Genomic DNA, 27,376 nt, shown 5'->3' with positions numbered 1-27,376 from the left:
AAGAAGAGACGCAGCCGCGCCGCGCATACAGCACCTTGCTCCAGCCTCCCCGCCGCCGTCCGTCCCTGAGCAATGGAGTCGAAGAAGCCGCTGCGCTCCGCCTTCGTCGACGACTACGTGGTAAAGCCCCCATCCCATCCTTGGCTATCCCAAGCATCTCGCTCGCTACCTCTGCGGATTTCGGCTAACTCCCCCGCCTCACCTCGCCGTCGGCGCCCAGGTCCCCGGCGACGTCATCCTGGACCTCGCCGATATGACCAACCAGACCATCAAGCTCGGCGCCGGCCTGCGACAGGTAAAAACATCCGCTGTTGTGAAGCAGGAACGGCTGTTCCGCTTGAGATTTAGGGATTAGGGTTTAACAGGGGTTCATTTGGGTCATGTGGCGGCTCGCAGGATTGTGACACTATCCAGGTGACTAGTGCTGGGAGGCTTCGGCTGTCCAAGCCCAACAAGTACTGGGTGGAGAACTCCCAGAAGAGGGTGAGTCCTCTGGTTTGCGCTCATATATGCTTTAACATTGTGGACATTGTTACTCTGTTTCGAGATCCTATATGTGAATTTTATCTTGCTTGGAACATATCCTTGCGATTTGTAGAACATTGCTATGATCAGAATGTGAAACCCTTGATCTGGTAATGCTCACTTTGCGTATTGTAGCTGCCGCGAGCTTTGTTTTCGTGCAGCCATTTTTTTCACACTTCATGGTTGAACTGAAGGATACTTCTGCTGCTATTCCTATGTGCGATCCTTTGCTACCGGTATTACTAAACTAGCGTGTAAGCTTAAAGTGCTACTATTGTCGATTAGCTACGTTGATGCAATGATATTTCTGGTACTGATGCATGCTTCGCATATTGCAACACCGTTCTTGTTGTTTTGGACTTTTTTTTGAATCAAGTTTTGATTCTTCATTGCTTGACCATGTTGGTTTCTCTTCAGCTCTTCCAACCACAGCTAACCATTTTGATGAACTTCAAATCGTTACCTTCATATATCTGCTAAATTGCAGTATGTCTGTATATGAGATTGTGCATAGTACTTTCTTCGGTGTTCACTCTGCTTGCGTTTTGTTTCAATGGCAGCCTCATGCAATGTTTTTTTACCTTTTGGCAGTATATACCTTCTGTAGAAGATACAGTTCTTGGAATTGTAGTTGACACCAAACCAGATGTAAGTCTACATTCACCTTTAGAAGTACTTTCTAGCTTACCTTTAGTCATATGATCTCTCTTATATCCATCTTTATGTAGTTCTGATGATATCTCCCCTGTTTGTACAGTTGAATTATATATTTGAACTCAAAATGAGCGTTCACAAATTTCACCATAGAGGACTAATTAAAAGCTTAATTTTAAATTTTAGATTAATGAATGTGTTCTGCACCTATATGATGTGTTCTACAACTATATGATGTGTTCTCAAGGATTCTTTCCTTTTTTCTGAGCTGAATTTGTTTATTCCAGAACTTCTTGGTGGACATAAAGGGGCCCAGTGTCGCCTTTTTACCAGTTCTTTCATTCGAAGGTGGTACCAGGAGGAACATACCGAAGTTTGAGGTATGCATTGGGTCATCAATGGTTGTCAAATATTTGGGGTCCCATTATAGGTTGTTTTGATGAAGCAGACATTGGTGTTTGGCAATTATTGTTCATCAAAGAAGGAACCATATTATTAGTTATCCACCATTTTTTTTCTGTTAGGCATTGAATATACAATTATCTTGCCTTGAGTAGCTTTTCAGCATATCATTTGTTTGTTGACCCTGTTCATGAAATTTACATGATTTCATGATAATTCATTCATTGGATCAAATTATCTAATACCTTAGTAGATACTAAATATTTACAGGGTTCTTTACAGTTTTTGTCTATCTTGTATGGAGTGAATACATTTTTTATTGGCTCTATGCAAACTATAGTGTTATCATTAAGTTTCTGAAAGTGTTGAATTTTTGTTTGTGACACATTTTCACCATTTTGATCTGTCAATTCACTAGTTTTGTTGACTCTGATCCGTCCTCAGTCGTTTTACTGAAATAGTCAGTAGACCCTGTACTAAATAGCGTTTGTATTGCAATGAATTTGTCAAATTCTGGAGCTGGGTGTTATTCTGAAGTTAGAGAGTATAGTAAATGTGTTCTCAGCTTGGCATGATTCCAACAGTTTGCAGTGTCAGCGCCTAATATTCAGTTTCCTCCCTTTAGCTTGATGTATGGTTATTATATGGACTTACTGTGTGTTTTCTCCTGCAGATTGGTACATTAATATATGCCCGAGTAGTGAAAGCAAATAGCATCATGAATCCAGAGCTTTCATGCATGGATGGTAACTTTTTAAGTTTATAATGCAGTGTCCTTGTGTGTTTTAGAAATTAGAAGTTCAAAAATATATCATATTGTGAATTGTCACTAACACATTGGCTGTGAGATCATGTTTCCTTGGGAATCTTTGCTCATTATGGAGTATCTTTTGCAGCAATTGGCAAAGCCGCTGAATTCGGTCAACTGAAAAATGGTTACACATTTGAAACATCAACTGGCCTGGCAAGAATGTGAGAAGAATGCATGCCATAAATTTTCAGTAATGTAGTAGTGTTAATTTCTCCTTTCCGTACTTATGTTGGTTGCTTATAGGCTCTTAAGCTCCCCAACATGTCCACTTCTAGAAGCCCTTGGGAAGAAATTATCATTTGAGATAGCTGTTGGACTGAACGGTCGAGTATGGGTATGCTTCTGATCTGTACCATTAGTTCGTTTATATTTTCTTCATTACTTGGAAAATACTAATGCATGTTGCGCTTGCTATTTGTCAAATACTCTATTTATATCCTGCAGGTGAATGCTCCGTCGCCAAGTAATATCATTCTTGTATCAGAAGCAATTAAACAGTCGGAATCTTTTAATCGCATACAACAAAGAAGCATGGTGGAAAAACTCCTGGCTAAGCTGGCATGATGGTATGTCAGCACATTTTTTGTTCAAACTTCAAAGTAGAAAGATAACTCCATGGTGCATGTTTCCTTGCTTGTAATGTGGTGTGGCACTCCATTCTCGGTAGTATGTATTGGCAAATATTTACTAACCGGTTCTTTCTCGTTGAAGTGTGCCACAAAGTGCTAAATGCTTTAACTGCTGCAGTTCATACTGAGCCTTCTGTGTTTGCTTTCTCCACAAAGTCAATAATGCATCTTTCTGTTGTTTGATTTTCCCAGTTGTTGACATGGTGCATCCGCTAACTGCGTATGGTGAACATCAGGACGATTCTGCAACCGAAAAGATGGGTAGTCATTATCATGTACCTTAGCAGGGAATAGTAGTTGTAATCGGTGCATTGAAGGAGTTGGCTGTTTTTGATGATGTAGGGCCAAAGTAGCCGGTAGACTGGTAAACATTGGAAACCTGAGTGTGTACTTTGTACTTTCGGATACATGGTTAGTTGGCTTTGTAAAATGTTTGCTGCTAAGTGGAAAGATGGTGATACTTGTATTATATTTCGGATCCGTAGCGTGTGAAACTGTTACACTGAGCACTGCAAGCAAAGATGAGCTGAACTCCTGCTAAATGAGATGACGCGGTGTTTTACATTATTGACACGACAACGTAGTAGAATTGGCTTGTGCTGATCCGGCAATAGACTCTGGATGATACTTGTATCTGACAGCAGGGAGAGCTTCGCTTTAGTTCCCGACGCCACGTTTCCTGGCTTTGTCCGGCGGCGTCTATTCGTGGCAACAGGTGTGGAAAATATTCAGGCATCAGCCTTTAGAACTGTTTTTTATGGGGTCTTTTTGCAACCTTGCTGATATGCTAGCGTCATCATTTGCTTTCTTGTAGGAGTAAGATTGTCCAAACTAATTGATATTCTCCCTTTGACGCCCGTATCGATGTCGTCACAATCTAATTGATATTCTCCCTTGGACGCCCATCGATGTCGTCATCTGCCTGGATATGTAATTCAGTAATAATACATTAATTTGCTGCGGTGGCGGGAGGCTGCTTGTCTCCTTAGGACGTGGTGAGGGCATCTCTATATGTAGTTCAATAATAATACAGTAATTTGATGTTAAGTTGCTATTTTTGTGTAAAAATATGGTTAAATTTAGAAGTATTTGATTTTCAAAAAAGGAAAAAAAATTGCATGTATGCTGATGTAGGGAGTAGTATGGAGCGTGTCGCGTGTCATGCTTGTAATGGCACCTTGATGGCACAAATCCCAGAGCGGACCCATGAAACCCAATTCTAACACCATAAACCCTGAATTTATCAGATGTAACCTCCTTTCACGGAAGAAACAGAACCCTAGCCTCTGTCCTCCTTGGGAATTGATGGGTTACCGCCTCCTTTGCTTGCCACTCCGGTGGATAGGTGGGGATCTCGGACCCACGCTTGGCGCTGTAGAAAGATTGCTAAAGTTAGAGTTGGCATCGTTGTTATGGTGACTATGATGATATTTTGCAGGACAAGAATAAGGTATATCTGCCTCCTGTTCCACCTCGTTGGCGGCTATCTAGGAGATGTCATTGAGGAGGGCGTTGGTTCCATGCAGTGGTGGATCTCGTCCAATCTAACTGTGTGATAGATTTGGTGTTACAAGATTCGAAACAATTCAAGGTTCAAGGTTCAATGATGACGACTTTAGCTTTACGGTGTTTATCCTAGATTTCCCAACTGACATCAACAATGTTAGGCCAGCTCTGGTAAAGGAGCGGCGACAACGGCATGCTTTGGCAGCAATAGCAGTCATTTGGTGGTCCAAAAACTTTGATGTACTAATTTTAATCTTTACTATTAAATGGGAGTTGGTCGTTTGACACTCAACGCACTTTGATGGTCGTCATTGGAAGCATCTGAACCGTTTAATCTAATCTCAACAATCTAACACCATCCAGACATTTTGCCTTGTTCAGCTCAGCCCCCGCTCGACAAAAGAAAGTTGCATACAATCTTTGCCTTCCCGGCTAACAACGGATCTGAATTAAATTGGGACGTGATCTCCGGACGTTTCCATATGTCCATCAATTACTTGCCTTCCTGGCTAAACTCCATAAACTAACCCTCCCTCAAATATCGCCATCAATTAACCGAGCAGCTGCTGCTCCTTCAATTTCATAGTAGCAAATTACTATGCCTCTCTCACCGTGTAGATGAAAAAGAATTTAGAATTTCTCACGCCGACATTGTTCCATCTTCCCCAACTCAACTGACTTCTCTTGATATTTCCCATCTCTCCCGTGAAAATCTGAACCGAGTATGATGGTGTTGGCGGCGGCCTCTCGTGGTATTAGCGGTGTTCATGGTGTGGGCGGCGGTCTCCATGTCGTCGACCGGCCAAGCTGTGCGCGCAGTGGGAGCAGGGACTGACCAGGAGTAGTGCTGCGGGCGGCGGCGCCGTGCAGGGCGAGCGGGGTCGCGTTCCGGTGATGGTGGCGCGTGCGACATCCAACATAGCGTGGGCGGCGACTTAGCGGCGACCATCCTGTGTTGCGCGAGCACGGAGGCGTCCGTGTGTTTCTAGACAAACATGGCCACTAGTAGAAAAGCTCTCATCCGTCTAAGCCATAAATACCGGTTCCCTTACGAACCGGTACTAAAGGGTGCATTAGTACCGGTTGCACTGCCCAGACCTTTAGTACCGGTTCGTAAGGACTCTTAATACCGGTTCGTGACACGAACCGGTACTAAAGGGTTCGCGTCACTGAAAAACCTTTAGTACCGGTTCGTGACACGAACCGATACTAAAGGGTAGACCTTTAGTACCGGTTCGTGACACGAACCGGTACTAAAGGTTTTTCTGCTCCCCCACGCAGCTCCCCCCCCCCCCCCCGTGGATCGCCTTTTTTGACACTGTAAAATAGAAAAGAAAAATGATACTCCCTCCGTTCCTTTATATAGTGCCTATAGATTTTCGTTATTTGTTTCAGAATATAAGGTTTTAGCTTAGCTTTTTTTCAATTACCCCTCCCCGTTCAGCTCCCAAATCGTTCAGCTCCCAAAAATTGTTATGGTAAGTTATAAAGATATGGATTTACCAAATTTTACGTTGATCTCAAATCGTTCAGCAAAGGATCTTGTGTAAAAAATACTCTTGCGCTAATTTCCGTGCCAAAAAACAATAGGCACTATAGAATGGAATAGAGGGAGTAGAAAATTCAAAAAATAAAATGTTTTCAGATTCTTGTATGTTATGCAACCTACTATTAGGAAAAATTAACAAATTTAAATTTTTACTTTTTTTGCAAAAAAGTTTTGAAAAATGGTAAAACCGCAATAACTTTTGCATACGACGTCGAAAAAAAACGTATAATATATCAAAAAAATCCTGGGAAAAAGTTACATCCGATTTCACCCGGGTTTACCCGGTTAGCCAATTTTTAGATTCTCAAAATTCCAAATGAAAATATGAAAGCAGGAAGATTTTAGTTTTTTTTCCAGAAATTTAGAATTTTATATATTTTATTTTTTTTAAAATTAAAATATTAATTATAAGATTTTTTGAGTCCTAACATATTACTATTACTTTTATCAAATTATTTCAAGTTTTAGGTTTTGCAAAAAATATTAAATTTTTAAAAAATAATTAAAAATAATAAAAATTTAAAAAGTTAATTTTATTTATTTATTCAACATTATTATTACATCATTACTTTTGTTTATTAAAAGAATTATTTGGAATTCAAACGATAAAAAGTGTGACATCGACCAACATGTTAATAGGATTGATATGATACTACTATCACATACATGCACGCGAAGCACTTGGAAGTGGAACGGGATGGAATTTGGAAGTTAAGCGTGCTAGTGCGGGAGTAGTGTGAGGATGGGTGACCGACCGGGAAGTTTGACTACGGGTAAGTAATTTGACTAGAGATTAAGTGTAGTTAGAGACTAACGGGAATACTAGTAATTCTGAAAAAAATAAAAAAAGAGACCGTGAAAAAAAGGGTGTGAAAAATAATTAGAAAAAATGGAAAAAAAATTAAACGAAATAGGCTTTAATACCGGTTCGTGTTACGAACCGGTACCAAAGGTCTCCAGCCCCACGGGTTCCTCCGTGCCCACGTGGAGGCACCTTTAGTACCGGTTCGTAAGGAACCGGTACTAAAGGTGAGAGGCTTTTAGTACCGGATAATTAGTACCGGTTCCAAAACCGGTACTAAAGGCCCTTTGGAACCGGTACTTAAGGGGGGGTTTTTCTACTAGTGGGCGTCCAGCATGGTGTGGGCGCCGGACTTCCTGTGCTGGGCGAGCGCGCGACAGCCTCTCTGTGGTGCTGAACGAGCAAGATGGCCTTCATGTCCAGGACAAGCGCGACGGCGTGCCCATGGTGCTGGAAGAGCACAATAGCCGGCATGTTGCTGCGGGCAGCGACCTTACGTGCTGGGTGAGAGTGGCGGCACCAAGCAAAGGTATGGGACGATTACTGAAGAAACGCGAACAATAGGAGAAACATGCGCATGCATGCTACCATGGGTTTGCAGGAGGAGCTGCTGCACTACAACGTTCGTATGCATGAATTTGATCTCTTACAAATCTGTGCAAGCATGGGCATTATTGAAAGGTATTGACTCCTTCATCGCCGTGCACTTTATCCTTAAATATTAAGAAGGGACGGAGTATTAAATGTATTAAATTAAATATTTAAATTGGAATCGACACTATTCCTTTTCGTGTATATATCACTTCCCAGAACAAATCTCAAGAGTCACGACATCTTAATGTTATTGCTCATCTCCATGTTGATCCAATCACGCGGCTGCCTCACCATCCATCTCGCCGAGTCCCTCCCACCGCGGGCCGGTCCTCGATGCCGACAATGTCATGTGAGATGGATCGCTTCCACCAACAAGCCGCCTTCCTCTCGAGGGAGGGTGCATTCTGCCCGGCCCGAACCTAATGTCGCCCTCTCCCCGGGCGGACGGCCCGGAGGCGCGAGTATCACCGTCGTCTACTCTCCTTCTCTCGTTCTCACCAACGACACCGCCGCCTCCCCGCAATCCCACGCACATGAAACGGCCCGCATGCCGCAGCTCAACGCCATGCAAGATTCAGGAGGTCGTCTGTTCCGACTCGGCACGCTCCACAAACACCGTCCCCAAGGATTGATCCGCAGAACCTGTGCTGGAAAATATACCATCACTTTTTGTAGGTTAAACATTTTTTTATCGTCTCGACTCTGCAGCTTGAATTTCCTGGTTATTTAATACAACTGCTTTCAACAAATTTTGGGTTGCACATAAAACAATTTGCATCTTTACTCCACCTTAGAGCACCGCCATTACAGATAGTATATCCTCGAATCGTTGGAACTAAGTTATCCACAGACGGTTGCAGATAAAATATCTTGCCTTCTAAGATTTATGTTCAACTCACATGGACGACGGGGGCGACCAAGGTGGGGCGACGGCGATGGCCGTGGCCGTGGCCAACATGACGGTACGAGCGGGAGGAGCTCGCTGTGGAGCAAGAATGGCGGCGGGGATGTACCGAGGAGCTGGTCACTGATACCGCGCGCTCACGGAGAGAACTGACATTGGCTCCAGGGCCTCCTCTCTAGGGGATTTAGAAATTGGGAGAGATATGGATATATGGGAGAGTCTCGGGGGGAAGGGGGGTCACATGAACAAAAGCTAAGAGGAGAGAGTTAGGAATGATGCTACGACATAGGAGAAATCTGTTTGTGTGCTCTCACCAACTCGCTCTACCTGATGGTGCTGCTCTGCTGGATGGCTGGACGGACGAGGGCTCCTGGTTATCGGCCGCCGGAAGCACCTTTTCTTTGATGTCATGGTACCTACCACCACCTTAAAACTAATTGCATGAATGGATAAGCTGGCGGTCGCTATCCCGCTCGGGGCGCGCTGAACAATACCTTGGAGGATGATGAAGGTACCCACTCAAAACTCCATGATCAGCGGACGGCGAAGAAAATGATGTACTGTACATTATTTAAGTTGTTTTGTTAGGTTTCCTATAGACTAATTTCGTTAACTGTGGTATCTCTCATGTCTACACCATTTGTAGGGCTGAACAGTAACTTTTTGTTTTACTTTATAATCCATGTGGAAAAGAGCCACACAATTATTTTGCTGGTCTACATGCACATGGCAAACTGGAATTGTGCTTATTTTAACAACTTTATCCCGTCAATGTCTGATAATTAATTTCATGCTTTCATCACACTCACGCGTCCTGAGGGCAACTTAGCGGGCCAAAATACTCGAAGGGGAGTGCATAGAGGAGGAATTGGGCGCGCTGGAGTTAGAGACAAGGAGGATGCGTCATGGACAAACCTACAAATTTCCTAGCGATGAAATGGGTATGTAACTTTTAGATTCCAGTGATGAAGATCAAGAGCAAGCCCTGGCACTTCAAGTAAACCAAATATAGATTTTCTTTTCATTTCTATATCCTCCATGTCAGCAATTGTTTTGCTACGTAGATCATATATATATATATGTGCCTGACAAGAAATTGAGAGACCGTAGCAACGCACGGGCATTCAACTAGTGTGTTTAGCATACTTGTGTTTCTCGTTAAGAATTTATAGAATAGATTCGGATATTACTCCCCAAAAAAATTCACAAGCGAACCCATAGGTGAAGCCCGCCTGGGCCGACATGCGTCCCCTGTTCCCAATCTCCCATGCCGCGCGTGGATCGACGGCTCGCAAACGTGACGCCTCCCGATTCCCTACGAAATTGTCCGCCCTCTCCTTCCTGCGCTTCGCACCGGGCAGGTCGGCAGGCGCACACACACGACGCTCTCTTTTCGAGTTTTCCCGTCGGCACCTCCGACCTTTCGTCCTTATCCCAAATTCCTCTCTCGCTTTTAACTCCCTGCTTCCTGCGCGCGCGGCGATGTGTCTGGCATGCACGGCCACTGACGGCGACGTGTGTGTGCACGCAGAATCTCAAGCTGGGCCGCTGATTTCGGTTCGCGTCGGAGGAGAATAACAGCAGCACTGCACACACGCCAATCGCTCGCTCGATTGCCTTTCCCCTCCCCTCTTCTTCCCCTTCGCGCTCCTTCGCACCAGCAGCAGCTCAGGCGGACGGCTCAACTCCTCCAAGATTTCTCCTGGTGAGCGCCCTTTCCCTCCACCCATCCCTAGGAATTTTTCAGACTACGGGTCTTTGGGCAGCTATGTACGGGAGATTAGATTGCGCTTCTGTGATTTATTACCAGCTGGGGAAGATGGGGAATGGTTTACAGTTTACTGTACCCCAAGGTGGTGTCCTGTCTTAGACTGCTAGGTAGTTCGTTGGTTGCTGGTGTGTTGAGCTGAGACGATCTTTAATTCGTCCTGCTAGTGTACGCGCTGTTTGTTTGATCACCGGTGATGGTTAAGTTTTCCCTTCTCTGAGGCAACACCGTACTACCATCATGAAATTGAGGCTTCGGCTAGTGGAGCACCGACGATGTGGGTTACGCATGTGCTTATGGCAGTACCATGTCTATAGATGTTGATCACATCATTCTTTGTTAGGATTGTTTTGAGAATGAAACTGGCGTTGCTGGCGTTATTGAGATCTCCTGAAGCTGATTCGTTTGAAAACGAAACGAAAATAATGTCTTATCTCTGGCTTTTGTGTTTCTAACTGTCTGGTAATTTACATTTCAGGCTGAAATTGGGCCTTCTGAGCGTCACCAGCCATGAGCAACAGGAGGTATACTGTAGTAGTAGTACTAGTAGCATTAGTGTCTTTTCCTTTCTGCATTTCGACTGTAATCCTGCTACTGATCTTGAGTTCATGACATTTTAACATATGATGATGCTGAATGGCAGATTTGAAAACGGCCAGAGAAAATGTGGGACACATTCGGCAACAGGTACAACGATGTATCTAGGTACTGCCGATGTTCAGAAGATCACCCACTGCCAGGTTATTCACCCAACAACGATAGATCACGATGTCGGTGGTTCCTGCGCCGTGAAGCATCACTACCCATCTCCTATTGTTTCTTGGATAGAGGACCTTTCAAGCTTTGGCAGCGCTCCTTTTAGTCATGAAACTGAGTATGTGGATGAGCAGTCAAGACCGTTAGTCGGGCAGTCTTCTGCATCTAGCAATTTGCGTGACATGCAAATAGTACGTTCTGTTTCATTCCTCGTTCCCTTGGCTGAGTGCGTGCTCTTTCTAGGAGTGTGTGAAGACATTGAAGTTTTAGTTAAAACAACTGTTTTCTGTGTCTTTCAGTCAGTGAGATTGACAGATGAATTCATGGAACTCGCGAAGGAGAACACTAGCAATAATCTGGAGACCTGCGGAATTCTCGGTGCTTCATTTGTACGTGCGGTTGGGAGAATTATTTACCAATGTGACACTCATAGTCATGCTATATCCAGATTTGGATCTTGAATTATTGCACGTTCGTTTGTAGAGGGATGGAGCTTACTATGTGACAACGCTGGTCATTCCGAAGCAAGAAGCAACTGCTCACTCAGTATGTCAGTAACTGAATGGTTTGAGAAAATAGTTTATTTATTAACCTACTTTATTGCAGTTAATTTTAATATATATTGTTTTCATTTGTCTTAGTTTCACATGCTGATGATGTGCCTGTTTTTTTTGCAGTGCCAAGCTTCTAATGAGGAGGAGATACATGCTATACTATCAGAGCAATCACTTTACCCTGCAGGGTGGATACATGTATATGTTCAAATATTTCTGTACTTTATCGAATTCAATTACTGGTTCATACTTGTAAATGAACAAACACATACAAGTAACCTGCATGGCCACCGAAGATAGTATGATGAGACAAAACTTGTTGTATCCGTCTCTGCTGCCAATTTAGGTTTTGTAGTTTCACTTGCTTGTCTTCTGACTTAAAAGTAGTGTTTGGCATTATTTTTTTTACAAACTTATAACAGGCTAGATTTTATTATCACAGGAGGTAAATAGCATAGATCTCTGAAGATGATGATATTCAGAATGATTGCATTGACCGTTACTAAATACGTGAATGCAGCCTCAAAGATGCCGTTGCATTCAGTCGATAATTAACACTGTCCTTGTTATTTTCACTACTTAATGATATACCACGATTGTGGCCTTTGTTGCATCCAATATATAACTATTGTAAGAATGGCATAAAGGACAATTGACAGCTTTTATTTTCCCTTATCTTTGAGTACACACACTGAACATAGCATCATGGATCCAGACGGAACATTATTCTTTTACTTAATGTGCGATGCAAAAAAAACTAAATGATGTTAAATAGACTTAATTAGTACATGCTTTATCAGTTCTAGGATGCAGCGATCACCGCAATTTCTGATAATCAACAATTCTTTTTTGTCTTTTCCAGACTCACCCTTCACAAACGTGCTTTCTCTCATCGATCGATTTGCACACTCAGTACTCTTACCAGGTAACTCGATAAGTTCTGTTGACGTTCTGAATTAGGGATATTTGGCCTTATTAATCCTTTTTTTATATAAAAATAATTAATCAGATATCCTCCATGTGCATGTTAAACATTTATTTGCTGAAGCCTCCAATTTTCACTTGAGTAGCTAACACAGATATTTTTAGTTTGTATGCAATAAGTGCATGGGGAGTTCCTGAATTATTAATATGCCTTACCTTATATAATCATAGGACCACTTTAGGGGCATTTAAGCTGCTAGTGCATTAAATGAATTAAATAGAAAGTTTGCTAATGTTAACTCTAACATAAACTATCTTTGTTGCATCTGAACACATGGTCCATCCTTGGCTGCACACTTGTTGAATTCTTGTTACCTGTTAGGACTTAGGACTGAGAGCTGATAGTCCAGTACACATAAGGGCAAAGGAAGGTCATTAGGGGGTTTAGGTAATAGTGATGCTTCAGTTTTTGGGATGTTAAGCTTGGTTAATACCTAGTTACTGAACTTCATAGCAGATCAGCAGAACTGCAGAAGCATGACCAAACTGAGTTAATGCATCTAGTTTTTCTCAGGGAAAGTCAATGCAATTGTGTTTTCCTTCCTTGTTTGTGCTACGAACAATTCAACTTTTCTGAAAGGGGAATTGATGAAAACCTGTCAACCTCAGAATTGCTGGCCTTCTGTAACTCATGCTTGATACAACGATGTATTTTACGTGACCTACTTTGCCAGTTTAATGTTGGTACATGAAAATATGAACTTTATGCAGGTTATGTTACCAGAAGCCGTTGCAATTGTTGCTGCTCCGACAGATCCTACTAGGTAGGTGTTTCTTGCTGAACATTATGGTAGTTAAAAATAAACTATGCATCCACGCATTTTAATTTTCTTATTGTACATAGTTGCTTTCGGTAATACAACCTAGTAGCTAACAATATCTTTTTTTTTTTGAAAGAAACATACCGGTCGGCTAACAGTTACAATACATTGTAGACTGAAATCTGAACATCTTGCTGCTGTTTTCAAATCCTTCAGGAGCTATGGAATATTCAGGTTGACAGACCCAGGAGGAATGGATGTCCTCAGGGAGTGCAGTGAAAGTGGGTTCCATACTCACCGAGAGACAACAGACGGGGGTCCGATATACGAAACCTGCTCCAGGGTGCACTTCAATCCTAATTTGCGTTTTGAGATAGTCGATCTGCGTTCTGGTGCATGAGCAATGTAATGGGGTGTACCTGCTTGTGACTCGTGTGTACTCATGCTTTCGAGCATACTATGTAAATATGACACATATACAATAGATGATAGTTGTTACAGGTTACTGTTTATCAGTTTGATGCCTAGTTGCAAAGTGTGCGTTACACTGACTTGTAGTGTCAACTGAACTTTTAGAATACTACTGTACTAGTACAACTTTATTTTTACAAACTGAACCATATGTATGTTAGAATACTACTGCGCTTTCCTAATTGTGAATGAGTAGAACAAGTAGACGGTTACCAGAATGTGATGCTTTCTGTGGACAAAATGAGATCACCTTCTGAGCAACAATGTGCAACTAGAGTTGATTCCACGAGGCTCTTTCTCAAGCTTCAGTACTAGGAAGTTCTCTTATCAGTTTGTACAAAACGTCTACCAAATAACTGGTGTATCTCCCCATGATGAACTGGCGGTCGTTGGGGACGATGAATCAGGAGAATTTCATGATGAAAATGAGGGCTTTGATGAGTTAGAACAGCTGCTGCTGGAATGAGAAGCTTGTATTAGGCCCTGAATAACTGAAGAACTACTCCTCTGCTCATATCCCTTCTCATACTATTGTGGCGACAAGAAATCGTCATTATATGGCTGACCAGATCTTTGGAAGCATTTTTTGCTGTAGCATTGTCACAAGGAAGACCTTGTATATATTTTTATTTTTTGATGTTTCCATGTAACATATGTCATTATGCTGGGTGTCCTCAGGGCCACCAACATTTGTAAGTGACTTCGCGGAGTGGTGGTTGCTGACGGTGCGGACTGGTCCTCGCCAACTGCATAAGTGCATCTCGTTGATGATCATGCTCAACGCATGGTGGATATGGAAGCATCGAACCAAGGCGTGTGATAGTGGACGAATGCGGGGCTACATGTCTTCGCCAACTAGTCTTCTAGATTTGGTCCTTTGGGTCAAGTTGTATGATGCAGTGTTGGTCCTTGTTTGGACTTGTACTGTAACTTTCTTTCTTTTATCAATGCATCGAAAATTAAGGCTTTTATGTTTTCGCAAAAACATATGTCAAGCGTCCTAATTCAGAGTTTTTTTCATGCATCTATGTACATATGCCACTAAAGAGCTCCATGTATCCTTCACAGTTTATTTCAGGTTTCTGCTGTTTCACGGTTTGTAGATATATTTTCCCAGATCATCGACACCGAAACCCGCACCAAAATAACAACCCAAATACAAAGAGGGCATACCGCGGGACAGAGGGAAGAGCAAAAGAAAAATAGAGCAAAAAAGCTCCATCACCGGGATTTGAACCCGGGTCGCCTGGGTGAAAGCCAGGTATCCTAACCGGGCTGGACGATGATGGATTGCTGAATGTTATGCATCTTTACAACTTTTGTACATGTAAGAACTGCTTTTCTTCTTTATGTTTAAAATTTAAGAATATTTAATTTGGCCTACTCATAGATCTTTATTTGCAATGGGAAATTTGATCATTTGGCGTATGTTACTCCGTATGTTGGTTTATTTATTTATCATTAGCCATATTTCTTGCCCAAATTTTCCACGTGAAATGACCAAATACACCGGTGGCATACTTGTAAATTCTCTCAACACTTCTCTGCCTGTCTGGACCGAACGAACCCAATCGATCGATCAGATCAGATCCCCGACCACGGGCGGCGCGGCCACTCTGGCGACCACGGACAGACACGGGCGGCGCATCTCTCCGGTGACTACTGACTACACACGGGCTTGCGCTGCGCGGCTCCACCGCCAACCAGCCAAACGACGGCGAAGTGACTGAGTGGAGACCGGGCGCGCCGCTGTTGGAACCCATGGCCGTGAGGATCCGGCCGTGCTTGCTCGCCGTGGCGTTCTTCGCCGCCGCTTGGGTCTCCGGTGCGTCTTCAGTGCCTCAGCAGGTGCGTGAGGGTGAACTGGATTTCTTTCTGTAGGATATTTGTTGTCTTTTGGTTCAAAAAAAATGTTCATGGCTGCTGTTGCTTCCATGCTATGGGTAATTCAGATAGAATGCAGAAGAATCAACGGTAAGGTTAGTGGTAAAAATTAATCTATAGATGCTCCGGTCTGATGCTATATTGTTTGTCATCTTGTAATGCAACATATTCACAAAACTCGGTAAGGTTAGACTAAATTTGCTGTCTGTGAGCTCAGTGTTCTGGTTGTAATTAACTCACTGCACATTTTTTTTCACTTCTTTTACGCAAAATTGTTTGCGCATTAGGATATGCCATACATTTAGCTACTACTTTGAATTTTAGTATGCTACCGATTCCTTTCCAGTTTGTTTGATATTTTGCTGACAAGTTTTAATTCCTGTTCTGAAAAGGTAGCCAACAGCCAGAAATCTTTCAATTGCATTCCTTGCTCTAGGACGTATGTTGGTGATGCATATCTCGACGCCTTGACGGGACAGCTTGCTCAACATGGTGACTTAACTGAAGTACCTGAGACTGCTGACTTGTGTAAAGGACTTGATGATGGCCTTGATGTGCCCGTGCTTTCAGAAGTGCATCGGCAACTGGTTGGTGAAGGTTCCCACCGCCGCTTAGTCTATTCTCTGAAATTTGGTAACTGTGAAGATGATGCGGTAAAATTCCTTGATGGCTATGATGCCAACCTGGTGTTAATTGAAAAGCTCCCGAGTGGGGTATTTGCTGACCCATTTGAGCTACAGCACTTTGTTGAGCGGAAAGGTGAAACCGAACTCTGAGCTGGCCAGTTAACTATATCAGCACTCATTAACGTCATGTTTATTTCCTTTTTTGTCTTGCAGTTTTTCTCGATGTTGCTGTTTTTGGAGACACAAACCTTGAACTACCCTCAGCTCTATCCAACCGATCAGCTGTTGAGATTCATTTTGATTTCAAGCCAAGCACAACGATGGGCTGTAACCTTGTAGTAGAGCTTCCTCTCCATGCTAGATACCCGGTAAGTTTCTAATTTTGAAATAAACCATGTGTGGTAACAGACTGTCAACTTGATTTATTTAGTTCATGCGGTCTGTTGATACACATGCTTATTATATAGGAAGTGTTAGTAAGAGAGATATCACTCATGTTTGCCTTATCAATTTGAGATATGAGCTATGTGAATCTTTGAAGTATTCAACAGCGTTTTGGTGGTTACATGCATATTATTGAGCCCTGTTGGGTGTTGAACAATGCATCCTGATAACATAGGAAACACTTATTGCAGGTCAGGTTAGCGACTTGATGCACAAAATGACAAATAATACATGCTTAGCATGATTGTTTGCAGAATATGTAACTAATAAATACTGATTGGAGATCAGCAAAAAGATCTTGCAAATTAGTAATATCTGTTTAGTTTCGCTTTAGGTCACATCTCACTTGTATCCTTTTATTTATGGTACAACATCCTACCATTAAAGGTTTCTAAAAGAGTCGAGATTAATATTTGAAGCTAGTGAATAGTATAGGAGATGGACTACATCTAGCAAACTGAAATTTGTGATGAACCGAACCATGCAAAAACAACTCTTCAACTGTACAGTCAATCAAGAGACCTGGAAATCAGAAAGACAAACCTTAAGATGAATGACGATAACTAAATTGCATAAAATTACTGTTCGTTGTATATTTGTGTGTTTAAAGCTTCCATCGCTGTAGGTTGGATTCAAGATTTTCCCAGACTGGATCCCTGGTTACCTAAATTTTACATGATTTTATGAAATTTCACAAAGTTATGTATCAACAGATTGACTGAAACAAGGGACACTGCATGCTTATGGTGAAAAGGAAAGTTATAGGAGTGTGTTTGATTTAAGTGAACTTTAGATATGTAATGGAATCTTGCACCTCAAATGCTCTTGTCTGCTGGAAAAATTGGTGGTTATTTTCTGCAATAACCAGAGAATAATGAAGAAAGCTAAATCCGTGTCACTTGAAAATTTGGTGGGTATTTGCTGCAGGCATGCCTGAAATGCACATGGTTGTTTATCTTCTGATGCCCCTCATTTGTTCCGGAAGGTCGATGGATTTAAACGGCAGTGGGACTTGTAGTTTTAGATCTATATCTAGTCCTTTTTAGGTCTTATCATGGTCAACTTCTCATATGTAGATTTTTTTTGAAACAAGGCAAAAGATTTGCCATTTTCATTGATTAAGAAGAAAGTTTTTAGATTTAGCATAAACCATTGTAGGGTTTGTTAAAAAAATGTGGATCTTACTATTTGCTCTTTATCATTATGTTTCTGATATAATTCGTAGCAGGCCATTTCGTAAACCCACTCTTAGCAAATTAATAATCATCATCGTGTTTAATATTCTATAAATTAGTCCTATTTTAGATATACCATGTCTTTATGGTCAATTTCACATATGTATGCTTGGTCTAAGCAACTTTCATAAGGGCATCTCCAGCGGCGCGACGCAAACGCGTCCGCTTTGGTCGTAAATGCGTCTGGCACCCTCTCCAGCGGCACGACGCAAAGTGACCGGGCCGTCCGCGGAGACGCAAACCTGGCCCAAATATGCGCCAGGTTTGCGTCTCGGCGGACGCTGCGCGGACGCGCAAAGTGTCCGCCGCGGTCTCCACCGGCCCGCCCGGCAGCGAGCCCGCATGGAGGGCATCGCTTCCGCGGCCATCGCTTCCGCGGTCAGCGCTTCCGCGTCTGCGCCGCAGCCTTCGCCATGAATGCTGCAGCTTCCTGTTCTGCGCGTGCACTGGCGGGCGGCGGCTGGGCTTCTGCGGCGCCTTCAATGGCATCGCTCGTCGTCAGCAGGCGCCGACGCGTCGTCAGCAGGCGCCGACGCGACGTGAGCAGCCGCAGCACAACGACCGCGAGGACGAGGACGACGACGACGAAGCCTACGCCGTGTACGACGACGACGACTACATCGAGGCGCTCGCGTACCATAGCGAGGAGGTGAAGGACGACAGCGAGGACTACGTCGGCCTCGTCTTCCACGAATGGCAGCAGGCCATGGCGGAGGGCCGGAACTTCGAGTTCCCCGACAACATGACGGACGACGAGATGGCCAAGCTCGGCCTCCTCGTCTCCGAGTACGACGCGCCTGTGCAGCCGCCGCTGCCCCGCTACGCCACCGCTGTCATGCCGCCGGGCCTGTCGGCGGATGAAGCCCTTCGACAGCGCTCCCGGACTCGGCGGTGCCTCCTCCACCGGCGCCACAGCCTTGGGCGCTCCCCCACCGCCGCCACGGCCTTATGGCTGGGCTCCTCATCCGCCGCCACGCCCGCAGCCCCGGGCGCCTCCACCGCCGCCTCAGCCCGCAGCCTCCTCAACCTCGAGCACCGCGATCGCGCCCGGCGTACGCTCCCCCGGATGGCTACTGGCCGTGGGACATACCGGAGGTCATCTTGCTCGACAGCGACGAGGAGCAGCACGGCCACGATGCGCAGCAGTAGGCGTTTTAGGTTTTTTTTTAATGTTTTCAAGTATATAAGTTATGTTTCAGTTCAAAAAAATGATTCGTCCTAAAAAAAAATGCGTCGTGCCGCTGGAGCCACCCCCGACGCAAACGGACGCGCGGTCGTTTTCGACCAAAAGGGCCGACGCAAACGGACGCGCGCGGACGCTAAAATGTGTCGCGCTCCTGGAGATGCCCTAACACTTTTGAAGAAACTCCTAGCGGACTACTGACTGCCATTTTTATTTGCAGCCTCTCTATTCCAGCGGTCACGCGACAGTTGAGTTTGGCAGCCCAGACCTGCTTCTCCGTTACCAGAAAAAGTACACCCATCCTGATTCATGCATATGGGTCTTCAAGAATCTCGATGCTGAGCCTGTGGATAAAGCCGTGTGGCGTGTACCCTGTGGAGACGGAGCGCACGCAGGATTTGTATCTAGCCTCACTTTCATTTCGGCCCTTGTTTGCTCCATGTCTGTAGTCCTAGCAGCCTCCCTAATTTCCTGATGCAAGTGCTGAAACTTAACATGAGAGACGATGTACTGGTATCTACTTCAGAAATTGGTGAGAATTGAATTATTCCTAGCAGGGTTTTACAAGTCATTGTGTTATGCGAAAACAGTCACAGTATTTTCATATTCGAGAGGTGATCTGGATCAGAAACTGCACTGTACTGTGATAACAATTTTTGCAGGTCGATTGCCTATGTCGAGAAGGATGTTAGCTATCTCAGACTTGTTCATGAACCACAAGTACCAGCACTGCAGGGTCCAGGGAAACTATGTTCATGAGCCAAAAGGAGAAGGCTGGAGATGCTGGCCATATTCATGGGTTTAGCGAGCCACATACATCATCATTTCGAGCTCCGAGAGAGAAGCTCTCAAGCCAACCTGAGGAGAAAAAACTCACGAGCCGAGGATTCTGGAGCAACTGGAAGCCCCCAAAGCCAAGAAACAGAGGGCCACCCAGCACCACGACAGCGTCAGCGTCCGGCCATGGTGGTGCCAGAAGCACGCAGATCAAGAAGTTGCTGATTCCATTTGAACCCAGCGCTAGCTAGCCATTGAAACCTACGTTCAGTAGGCTAAGGCGAACTGTGCAGTTCAAGAACCTCTTCTACTCCACTAGTTGTTCATGAATACATCTCAAGCCCGATGATCTTAACACAACCTTGTTCTCAACTATAAATATGAAGATCAGCATTCAGGTAACACATAGATAAGCAGCTTTGGCATAGTACAGACATTGAACAATGTTGCTCAGTAAACTGACATATCGAGATCTAAAGTAGAAATTAGCTGAGGTACAAATGGCTAGTGACAACGATGTCAAGAACTTCTAACGGTACTACAAAGCTTAGGCCTCCAGGAATCTAATTCTCTCCCTAAGTACTTGCGCAGAAGGAACCGTCGCGCTTACAGTCACATGAGGCTCTTTGGGTCACTCCGTGCTTCAAGGAATGTCCTACTTAAAAGCTGATGATGAGAAGAACAGCAGTGGTTCTTGACTTCTGATGGCGGATGGTTTCAACAAGGTGTTCGTACCTCCAGTGGTAGCATTGGAGATGTCGCACTGGTGCTGGTCCCGCTTCTCAGTTGCTCAGATGCTGCTGACTTCAGCTCAAGCTGCTGTAGTTGATGGACGACATGGGACATCCTTGGCCGCACCGAGGGGACATGCTGGGTGCAGGCGTAGACAAGGTCGACCACTTTCTGGATCACCCCTATCTCTGGCAAGTCATTGATGAGCGGGTCTAGTAGCTCTAGATGCCGGTGTGATTGGACTAGAGGCGTAGCCCATTCAAATATGGTCTGCCATCCAACAGATTCAACAGACTGTGCTGGTCGACGACCGCTGATGATTTCTAGAAGCAGCACGCCAAAGCTGTAAACATCGCTCTTTGTTGTCAGCTCATTCCTGTAGATGAACTCAGGAGCAAGGTATCCATATGTGGCGGCCTTGACAGTCCTCTCGTGCATTACTTCCCACGGCACAAACTTGGACAGCCCAACTCCCATCAGATGGGAGCAGAATTCCTCATCAAGAAGCACATTGCATGCACGGATATCACGGTGGACTACCTGGGGCTTCACCTTGTCATGCAAAAACCTGGATCGAAAACGGCACCAGTGAGTATGTAATAATGGTAGCAAATTAAATATAAGGCTGTAAGGGCAAGGGTAACACGGAAAAATGTCTTAAAATTAATGTTAACATGCAATTTCAAGTCATCATGTTTTAGCACAACACAAAAACACATTCTCTAAAAAACACACATGCCAATCAATATTGCTGCAATCTATATAAGGCTTTAACAATCATTCTATCAAATCTGAAATTAATAAATTAATGTGAGAGAATTTCCAACAATAGAAGGGTGGAACCCTGTTGACTTATGCAATTACTATGCTTCATTTATAACCTAAGCGCTCCAAATAGTTTCCCACCCATAGAACATTTGCACTGTTACGGTAGAGGTGACACTTAACGAGGACCCAAACATACGATCATATCTCTTAAGCTGCAAATGATAAACAAATACATTGGAACTTCTAATATCTAGTTTGGAATCCATGTGATATACGTATCATGCAACAGAAATAAGTTATCCAAAAAATGGTAATCCAACTGAGAGTTTCAATACCACTTTATAAAGCAGTGTGGACTATTATATGAGACAATTATGTATTTTCTGCATGCACACCAGTCCATACCCAGAACAAGTTTATGCATGATTCTGTGTAAATTTCAGACATTAACTGTCGTTTTGCTCTTTTAGCTAAGCCTAGTTTGGCAAGCACAACAACATGCATCGATATTATGAAAGAAGAATCTGAATTAGCAAAAACACTTGCAGCTTGCTTTACCAATTATTACTCTCAAAATAATTAAGAAATAATGTTTTGAAGAGTGGAACAGATAAGAAACTAAATACATTTAAGTCTAGGATGACTTACGCAATCCCCTGAGCAAGGGTTGTTGCAACTCTCATTCTTGTTGCCCAATCAAGGCTCCTCCCTCCTCTGGGAATATGATGCAGCCACACGTCCAACGGCCCATTGGCGACAAACTCATAGACAATAAAGCGATCACCATGATCATAACAACACCCTTTTACAGCCACTAAATTAAGGTGATAAAGCTTTGCGACTCTACTAATCTCAGAGTAGAAATCCTTCTTCCTCTGTAGGCTGGATCTCTTTAATCTCTTAATTGCCAATTTGGATCCATCTGGCAAGATCCCACTGTAGGTACCACCCGTCTTTGCATTTCCAGGAAGCCGGTTTCCCTCACTGAAGTTCTTTGTGATTGATCGAAGTTCTTCACTGGTGAACACTTTCCAAAGCGGTGGCACTAATGCGGTGGCTGACGTGCCGGAAGCTTCACGCGATCTTTTCCTTTTCTTGCTTCGCCTGAAGACAAGCAGCCAGACCACAACAGCTAGAGTGGTTGAGAGGATCAAGCCACTCACAACAATGAGGACTATGAAATACTCCTTGTGGCAATGATCGTGGTAGCATCTATCCTCTGATACAAAGCAGCGGGTGCGAGACTGTTAGTGCAACTAGATTTGCATACCTTGAAAATAAACTACTCCCCGCAAAAAAAACGACTCCAATAGTATAACCAAAAGAAGACTCACCATGATTGATCATGCAGATCAGTCCATGGGACTCACCACACTTCTTCCCAGCAAGCGCGGCATGCTTACTGGTCACCAAAGCGCACATATCGCCGCTGGTGGCCTGACCGCACCGAGCACCGCTGCAGTTGGCACGCGACGGCTCGCCAGGAAAGACGGCTTCGTTCCAAGAAGACGAGCCATCAGACCATTTCCAGCCCGCGACACTGCTGGTGTTGTAGCGACGCCCTCCAACCCAGCACCCCGAGGAGGAGCCGGCTCCACAGAGAGACTTTGCAAAGTTTAGGTCCTGAGCTGACGAAAGCGTGGCCAGGTGGGCGCTGAAGTTGCGGCAGAGGGCTTCGGATCCGTCCCATGAAAGGGAGTTCGGTATGTGCCTGAAGCATTTGGCATTGTCCGGAGTGATCTGCCAGCCATCGGGGCATGACGCTGCAGGAAATGGGAATTATTGATGTTAATTACCTATTGGGGAACATGACTGGGTTGGCATCTACATTCTAGAGGCAATTCGGACAGTTAGATTGCACGTTGGGGGTGCATCATACAAGTCTGAAATACTATTTACCAAATCTCTCGGGTTTTTTCTTTTTTTGCAAGGCATGAACAACTTATCCTCTCAAGAGGCTTTACCATACTGGGGTTGTAGCTGGCTTGACATCAATAGAATCTAACAGTGCAGGTTTTGTGCGCGATGCAGCACTAAAAATAAACGATTAGGAAACATTATACTGTCTATGGGTGTGCAGGTGCAGCAAAAGGAGAGCACGGTGACACTTCATAGTTGGTCGACCGGTAGCTACAGCATGGTCAGCATATCAAAGAGGGCCTGGAACAAAGCGTCAACGTTTTGCTGTTTCTATGATGGCCGTTGTGAAGCAAAATCACAACGACCAGCAGAGATAGTATCCAGGTAATACCAATCGGGACCATACTGGGACCATACAGACGAGAGGAGAACATCTCGATTCCAAACGGGCCACAAGCAGGAGCCCATTCCTGCGGGAGACATGGATCTATCTATCTATCTAGAGGAGCGAGCGAGGGAAGAGGGGAAGAGAAAATGTAGCAGTGATTGGATACTCACGGGTTTGAGCCAGAGCGGGCGCGGCGGCGGCGAAGAGGAGCAGGGAGGCCAGGGTGAAGACGGCGAGGGCGAGTGCCATGGCCATGGCCGCCGCCTCCCTTGCTCTGCTCTGCTCAGGTCTCGTCGGTCACTAGTGGCGTTTCTTCCTGTTCTGTTCTCACTGGGAGTCTGGGGTGGATGGGGAAGGAGGAGGAGGACAGAGGGGCGGGCCCACCGCCTTGACTACTCGCCATTAATTCTTGTGCCTACCTCTAGTTTTCAACATTTTTTTCGTGCTTTAGAATTTCCGAATATCTACTCTGCAAGAGCATCTCAACTGATGAACTACAATAGGGGAAAACAGAGAAACTTAAACAGAGGACGAGTTACATGTGGTCATTTATCTTCAAACACGTATAATTCGTATTTGAAAATTTAAAAAATCTGAAGCAAAATTCTAGTGGTAGCCAATGATATGTACTCCCTACTACATACATGCAAAATCTCAAAGCGAACCTATTTGTATTCTAGGCTACACAAAAATAACAAAATCTGTAAAATAGTTAGTATTGAGATTTTACACCTTTGTATACATTATTGGCTATCACTACAATTTTTTTATAATTTTCTAAAATTGTGAAATATATTTTAAAATGTTTTTAAAAATAAAGGGCTACATGTAGCTCGACCTCCGTTTAGCCACTCTAAAAATACATGTGATGCGTAAATTATATATTATTAAACGGTGGCTTTTACATCACTATGTAGTTTTTGGTTTACAAGATGAAGTAGGTCACTTGTGCACCACTTCGAACCTTATTTCGACACTTTAAACTTCGAATTCAACAATTCAAAATTCCATTTCACTGAAACTTGACTCCGACGATACATAGATTGGCATACATTTCCTAGACTCCAATGAACACTAATCACCGACTCTAACAAACACTAGACCTCGATTCCGATGAACACTATTCGTTGCACTAACGAACACTAATCCTTGACTCCAACACACTACACACCCTACACTAGATCATCACAGTTGTTGTCGGAGGTGCCAAACCTATTCCAGAAGCATGAGTCCAACGACTCATAGTTCGACGAGACGATGATGGTGGAGGGGCTAGCCTTCGACTCCACATCTTTCTTCTTATATGAGACAAATTATAAGAAAGAATATGGAATACTACTATGAAACAAATTGTCGATGGTTTGGAGGTGGATGTTTCTAACAAGAAGAAAGTAAGATGTTGAATAAAGCCAATTCATGTTGATCTTTCCATTATTCATCCCACTGCACGCGAGATAAACTATAAGATCCCTTGCTTAACAATTAGGAATAAGCCCTACAACACTGTATAGAAGATGCAAACTGAAGTACATAAGGATGCACTCAAATTCCAAGGCCATGATACAACTTTGCATCTCAATGCTTTATGAGACAACTACAGGAGATGCAGCTCCAAGTTTCAGCAATATGCACAATATTGTGCATATTGATGAAAAATGGTTCAACATGACCGAGAAAAACTGGAATTATTACCATGTACGAGAAGCAAAAAAAAGTATTGAAAAAGTTATGTTCCTAACTGCAATTGGTAGACCAAGGTTTGATAGTGCAAAGAATGTTACATTTTCATGAAAAATAGGTGTATGGCGGGTTGTCAAGGACATTCCAGCTGCAAGAAGTGAAAATAGACCAAAAGAGATATTGGAGAAACTTTATCAAAGACAAAAGGGATATCATGAGAGGGTTTCCCATTAACAAGGTTTTGCCAACTATTCAAGTTGTTTGGCCTCTAGAAAATGATGGACCAAAAATTCTCATCCATCAAGACAACTCTAGGCATCCCATTCTTCCTAATGACCAAGCATTCGTAGAAGTTGTAGCCAACATTGGACTGGTCATCAAACTGATTCAACAACCAAAGAACCAGTCCAGATTTGAATGCGCTTGATCCAGGGGTTATCATATCTAAACAATCTTTAACATATACAAGGATCCCTAAAACTCTAGAAGATCTTATTAAAGGTGTGCATGAGGAGTTTGATGAATATGAAGTTTCTAAGTTCAATAGGATTTTCCTAACTCTACATGCATGCATGATTAAAGTAATGAACCATGGAGGGGAATATGGGTATGAAACCCCTCATGTGAACAAAGAGAAATTGGTAATGTTGGGTCCACTACTGACAAAGGGTTAACCTTGTCAATGCCCATGATGATGGACTTGGGTTTCTAGGAAGGAGAACGCTGGTGAATCAACAAACCGGTCAGCTAAACTAGGCAGCCGACGAAAAATATGATCAATGGTAAATCGCTGAGATTGTTTTGTATGAAAACTAGGGTTACAGGGTATTGCATCTGGTTGAATATGTCCCCCTAGGTGAATCCTCCTAGCCCTTATATAGCGGGCTAGGTCTCAGAGTCCACCTCGTGGGTCATTTACATGACGTATGTCGGTTTACCCGATATGGGTCTAGCTTTCCTATTTTACATAGTATCACGATCTTCGGCTTCGTATAGATTTCTTCATGGGCTTCCCCTATTCCTTCCTAGACTTTGCACCATGGACGCCAATGTTGAGTACCCGATATGGTATACACGTGTCAGCTACCTACAACACTTTCTTGTCCTCGTGAAGTTTATGCAAATGCCCTTAAATTGTAGGCAAAGATGTGCACCAAAAATGAGTGTTTGTTGTGAGCATGGTATGTGTTATGTTGTTTGTGTGTTTGAACAAGCTATGTGTACTTGTTGTTTATCTTTTTTCGAGATACTTCTTGTTTATCTGGTTGAACAAGCTACATTGTTTGTGTGTTTGATTATATATTTTAGAACAAGTTGTACCTTTAGTTAATTCAGTTCACTGCAAAATCAACAATAATAAGGTTAACAAAATCAAGTCCTTAGATCCAAGTACTAATAGAGTTTACAACCCTAATCTGACAAGAATGAATCTCTCTCTTCCTCGATGGCGATGGTGATGGCGGATTGAAGGATCTTGCTGTAGGGGATCTTGAAATGGATCTAAGATGGGGTATTCTTCTCTGGGTCTCCTCTGCTCTGTTCTACAGTGTGTGGCGGCGGTTGTGAATGTTTTTACATCTCCGCCTCTTCACAAAATTTGATCTATTTGATAAGGAGGAGGCACACGACACAACTGGCTGATATGGTCACTTTCGACCATACTAGCGGTCCTTAAGTTATTGTGTGTGCCTCATGGAGTTTCTTTAATTTAGGAAGTTTTCTTGATTTGCTCCAAATCACTCATTTGTCTTCATTTTCTTCATAAAGTGTGTAGCGCCTAATAGTAACATGAGAATGCACAGTTTCTTTGTTTTTAAAATATTCTTGAGTTCGATGGCTCAAGGAGGGAGATGCCGACATCAAGTTCTTCCACGCGATAGCCAATTGAAGAAGAACCAATTGAACTTCACCCCTTCGGTTAAAGTGGGTAGTCAAATAGTGATTGATCAAGAGAGGAAAAACGAGGTTTTCACGCAAGCCTTTTCATACTTGCTAGGGAACATCCAAGTAAGAGAGCATAACATTGATTTGCATGCACTGTATATTCCCAGGGCACAGCTACAGGTGTTACAAAATATCTTCTGAGAGGAGGAAGTGTGGAGCACTATCAAACAGTTGCATCTGGATAG

The 27,376-nt window shown here is 43.6% G+C and overlaps 4 protein-coding genes and 1 non-coding gene across 8 annotated transcripts; 3 read left to right on the top strand and 2 right to left on the bottom strand.

Annotated features, from left to right (window-relative positions):
• Positions 1–20: 20 nt before the first annotated feature.
• On the top strand, positions 21–3,588 carry LOC124665828 (putative exosome complex component rrp40). 2 transcript variants are annotated; one of them, XM_047203196.1, is made up of 10 exons: positions 21–120; positions 221–295; positions 397–483; positions 1,117–1,173; positions 1,467–1,559; positions 2,255–2,327; positions 2,478–2,553; positions 2,636–2,726; positions 2,837–2,958; positions 3,258–3,588. In XM_047203196.1, the coding sequence occupies exons 1-9, from the start codon at positions 73–75 to the stop codon at positions 2,954–2,956; spliced, it is 720 nt and encodes a 239-aa protein (XP_047059152.1). In that variant the 5' UTR covers positions 21–72; the 3' UTR covers positions 2,957–2,958; positions 3,258–3,588. The 2 variants fall into 2 exon arrangements, with proteins under 2 accessions (XP_047059152.1, XP_047059151.1); XM_047203195.1 differs by having other exon boundaries at positions 3,214–3,272.
• A 6,278-nt stretch (positions 3,589–9,866) lies between these two features.
• Positions 9,867–13,848, top strand: LOC124666036 (AMSH-like ubiquitin thioesterase 2). Of its 3 annotated transcripts, none has more exons than XM_047203382.1 (9): positions 9,867–10,081; positions 10,623–10,668; positions 10,788–11,091; positions 11,200–11,289; positions 11,384–11,454; positions 11,578–11,652; positions 12,317–12,379; positions 13,150–13,202; positions 13,416–13,545. In XM_047203382.1, exons 2-9 carry the CDS (start codon positions 10,655–10,657, stop codon positions 13,436–13,438), a joined length of 693 nt encoding a protein of 230 aa, XP_047059338.1. In that variant the 5' UTR covers positions 9,867–10,081; positions 10,623–10,654; the 3' UTR covers positions 13,439–13,545. The 3 variants fall into 3 exon arrangements, with proteins under 3 accessions (XP_047059338.1, XP_047059335.1, XP_047059334.1); XM_047203379.1 differs by having other exon boundaries at positions 9,871–10,081; positions 10,623–10,665; positions 11,384–11,446; positions 13,416–13,848; XM_047203378.1 differs by having other exon boundaries at positions 9,872–10,081; positions 11,384–11,446; positions 13,416–13,848.
• Positions 13,849–14,886: 1,038 nt separating this feature from the next.
• Positions 14,887–14,960, bottom strand: TRNAE-UUC. Its single transcript has one exon. It is a non-coding gene; the product is annotated as a tRNA-Glu (tRNA).
• Positions 14,961–15,370: 410 nt separating this feature from the next.
• LOC124666368 (phosphatidylinositol-glycan biosynthesis class X protein-like) lies at positions 15,371–19,648 on the top strand. Its single transcript, XM_047203702.1, has 4 exons — positions 15,371–15,518; positions 15,947–16,313; positions 16,394–16,548; positions 19,263–19,648. Exons 1-4 carry the CDS (start codon positions 15,432–15,434, stop codon positions 19,515–19,517), a joined length of 864 nt encoding a protein of 287 aa, XP_047059658.1. The 5' UTR covers positions 15,371–15,431; the 3' UTR covers positions 19,518–19,648.
• A 524-nt stretch (positions 19,649–20,172) lies between these two features.
• On the bottom strand, positions 20,173–23,908 carry LOC124663084 (C-type lectin receptor-like tyrosine-protein kinase At1g52310). Its single transcript, XM_047200830.1, has 4 exons — positions 23,738–23,908; positions 22,654–23,082; positions 21,968–22,538; positions 20,173–21,119 (listed from the first exon to the last, which is right to left on the bottom strand). The coding sequence occupies exons 1-4, from the start codon at positions 23,820–23,822 to the stop codon at positions 20,537–20,539; spliced, it is 1,668 nt and encodes a 555-aa protein (XP_047056786.1). The 5' UTR covers positions 23,823–23,908; the 3' UTR covers positions 20,173–20,536.
• Positions 23,909–27,376: the final 3,468 nt, after the last annotated feature.

This window comes from Lolium rigidum, chromosome 6 (assembly GCF_022539505.1).
Source record: "Lolium rigidum isolate FL_2022 chromosome 6, APGP_CSIRO_Lrig_0.1, whole genome shotgun sequence".
NCBI lineage: Eukaryota > Viridiplantae > Streptophyta > Magnoliopsida > Poales > Poaceae > Lolium > Lolium rigidum.
Note: the sequence above shows the minus strand (reverse complement) of the source record. Positions and strands in the feature narration are given on the sequence as shown.

Bases quoted from the DNA above. Each gene is read 5' to 3' on its own strand.
- LOC124665828 (XM_047203196.1), top strand. From the start codon at position 73: ATGGAGTCGAAGAAGCCGCTGCGCTCCGCCTTCGTCGACGACTACGTG. The intron at 1,560-2,254 runs GTATGCATTGGG...TTTCTCCTGCAG, and splicing joins GGAACATACCGAAGTTTGAG to ATTGGTACATTAATATATGC. The intron at 2,554-2,635 runs GTGAGAAGAATG...GGTTGCTTATAG, and splicing joins TCAACTGGCCTGGCAAGAAT to GCTCTTAAGCTCCCCAACAT.
- LOC124666036 (XM_047203378.1), top strand. The intron at 11,290-11,383 runs GTACGTGCGGTT...GTTCGTTTGTAG, and splicing joins GAATTCTCGGTGCTTCATTT to AGGGATGGAGCTTACTATGT. The intron at 13,203-13,415 runs GTAGGTGTTTCT...CAAATCCTTCAG, and splicing joins GCTCCGACAGATCCTACTAG to GAGCTATGGAATATTCAGGT.
- LOC124666368 (XM_047203702.1), top strand. From the start codon at position 15,432: ATGGCCGTGAGGATCCGGCCGTGCTTGCTCGCCGTGGCGTTCTTCGCC. The intron at 15,519-15,946 runs GTGCGTGAGGGT...TGTTCTGAAAAG, and splicing joins CGTCTTCAGTGCCTCAGCAG to GTAGCCAACAGCCAGAAATC. The intron at 16,314-16,393 runs GTGAAACCGAAC...TTTGTCTTGCAG, and splicing joins GCACTTTGTTGAGCGGAAAG to TTTTTCTCGATGTTGCTGTT.
- LOC124663084 (XM_047200830.1), bottom strand. From the start codon at position 23,822: ATGGCCATGGCACTCGCCCTCGCCGTCTTCACCCTGGCCTCCCTGCTC. The intron at 22,539-22,653 runs GTGAGTCTTCTT...GCTTTGTATCAG, and splicing joins GATCTGCATGATCAATCATG to AGGATAGATGCTACCACGAT. The intron at 21,120-21,967 runs GTAAGTCATCCT...TTTTCGATCCAG, and splicing joins ACCCTTGCTCAGGGGATTGC to GTTTTTGCATGACAAGGTGA.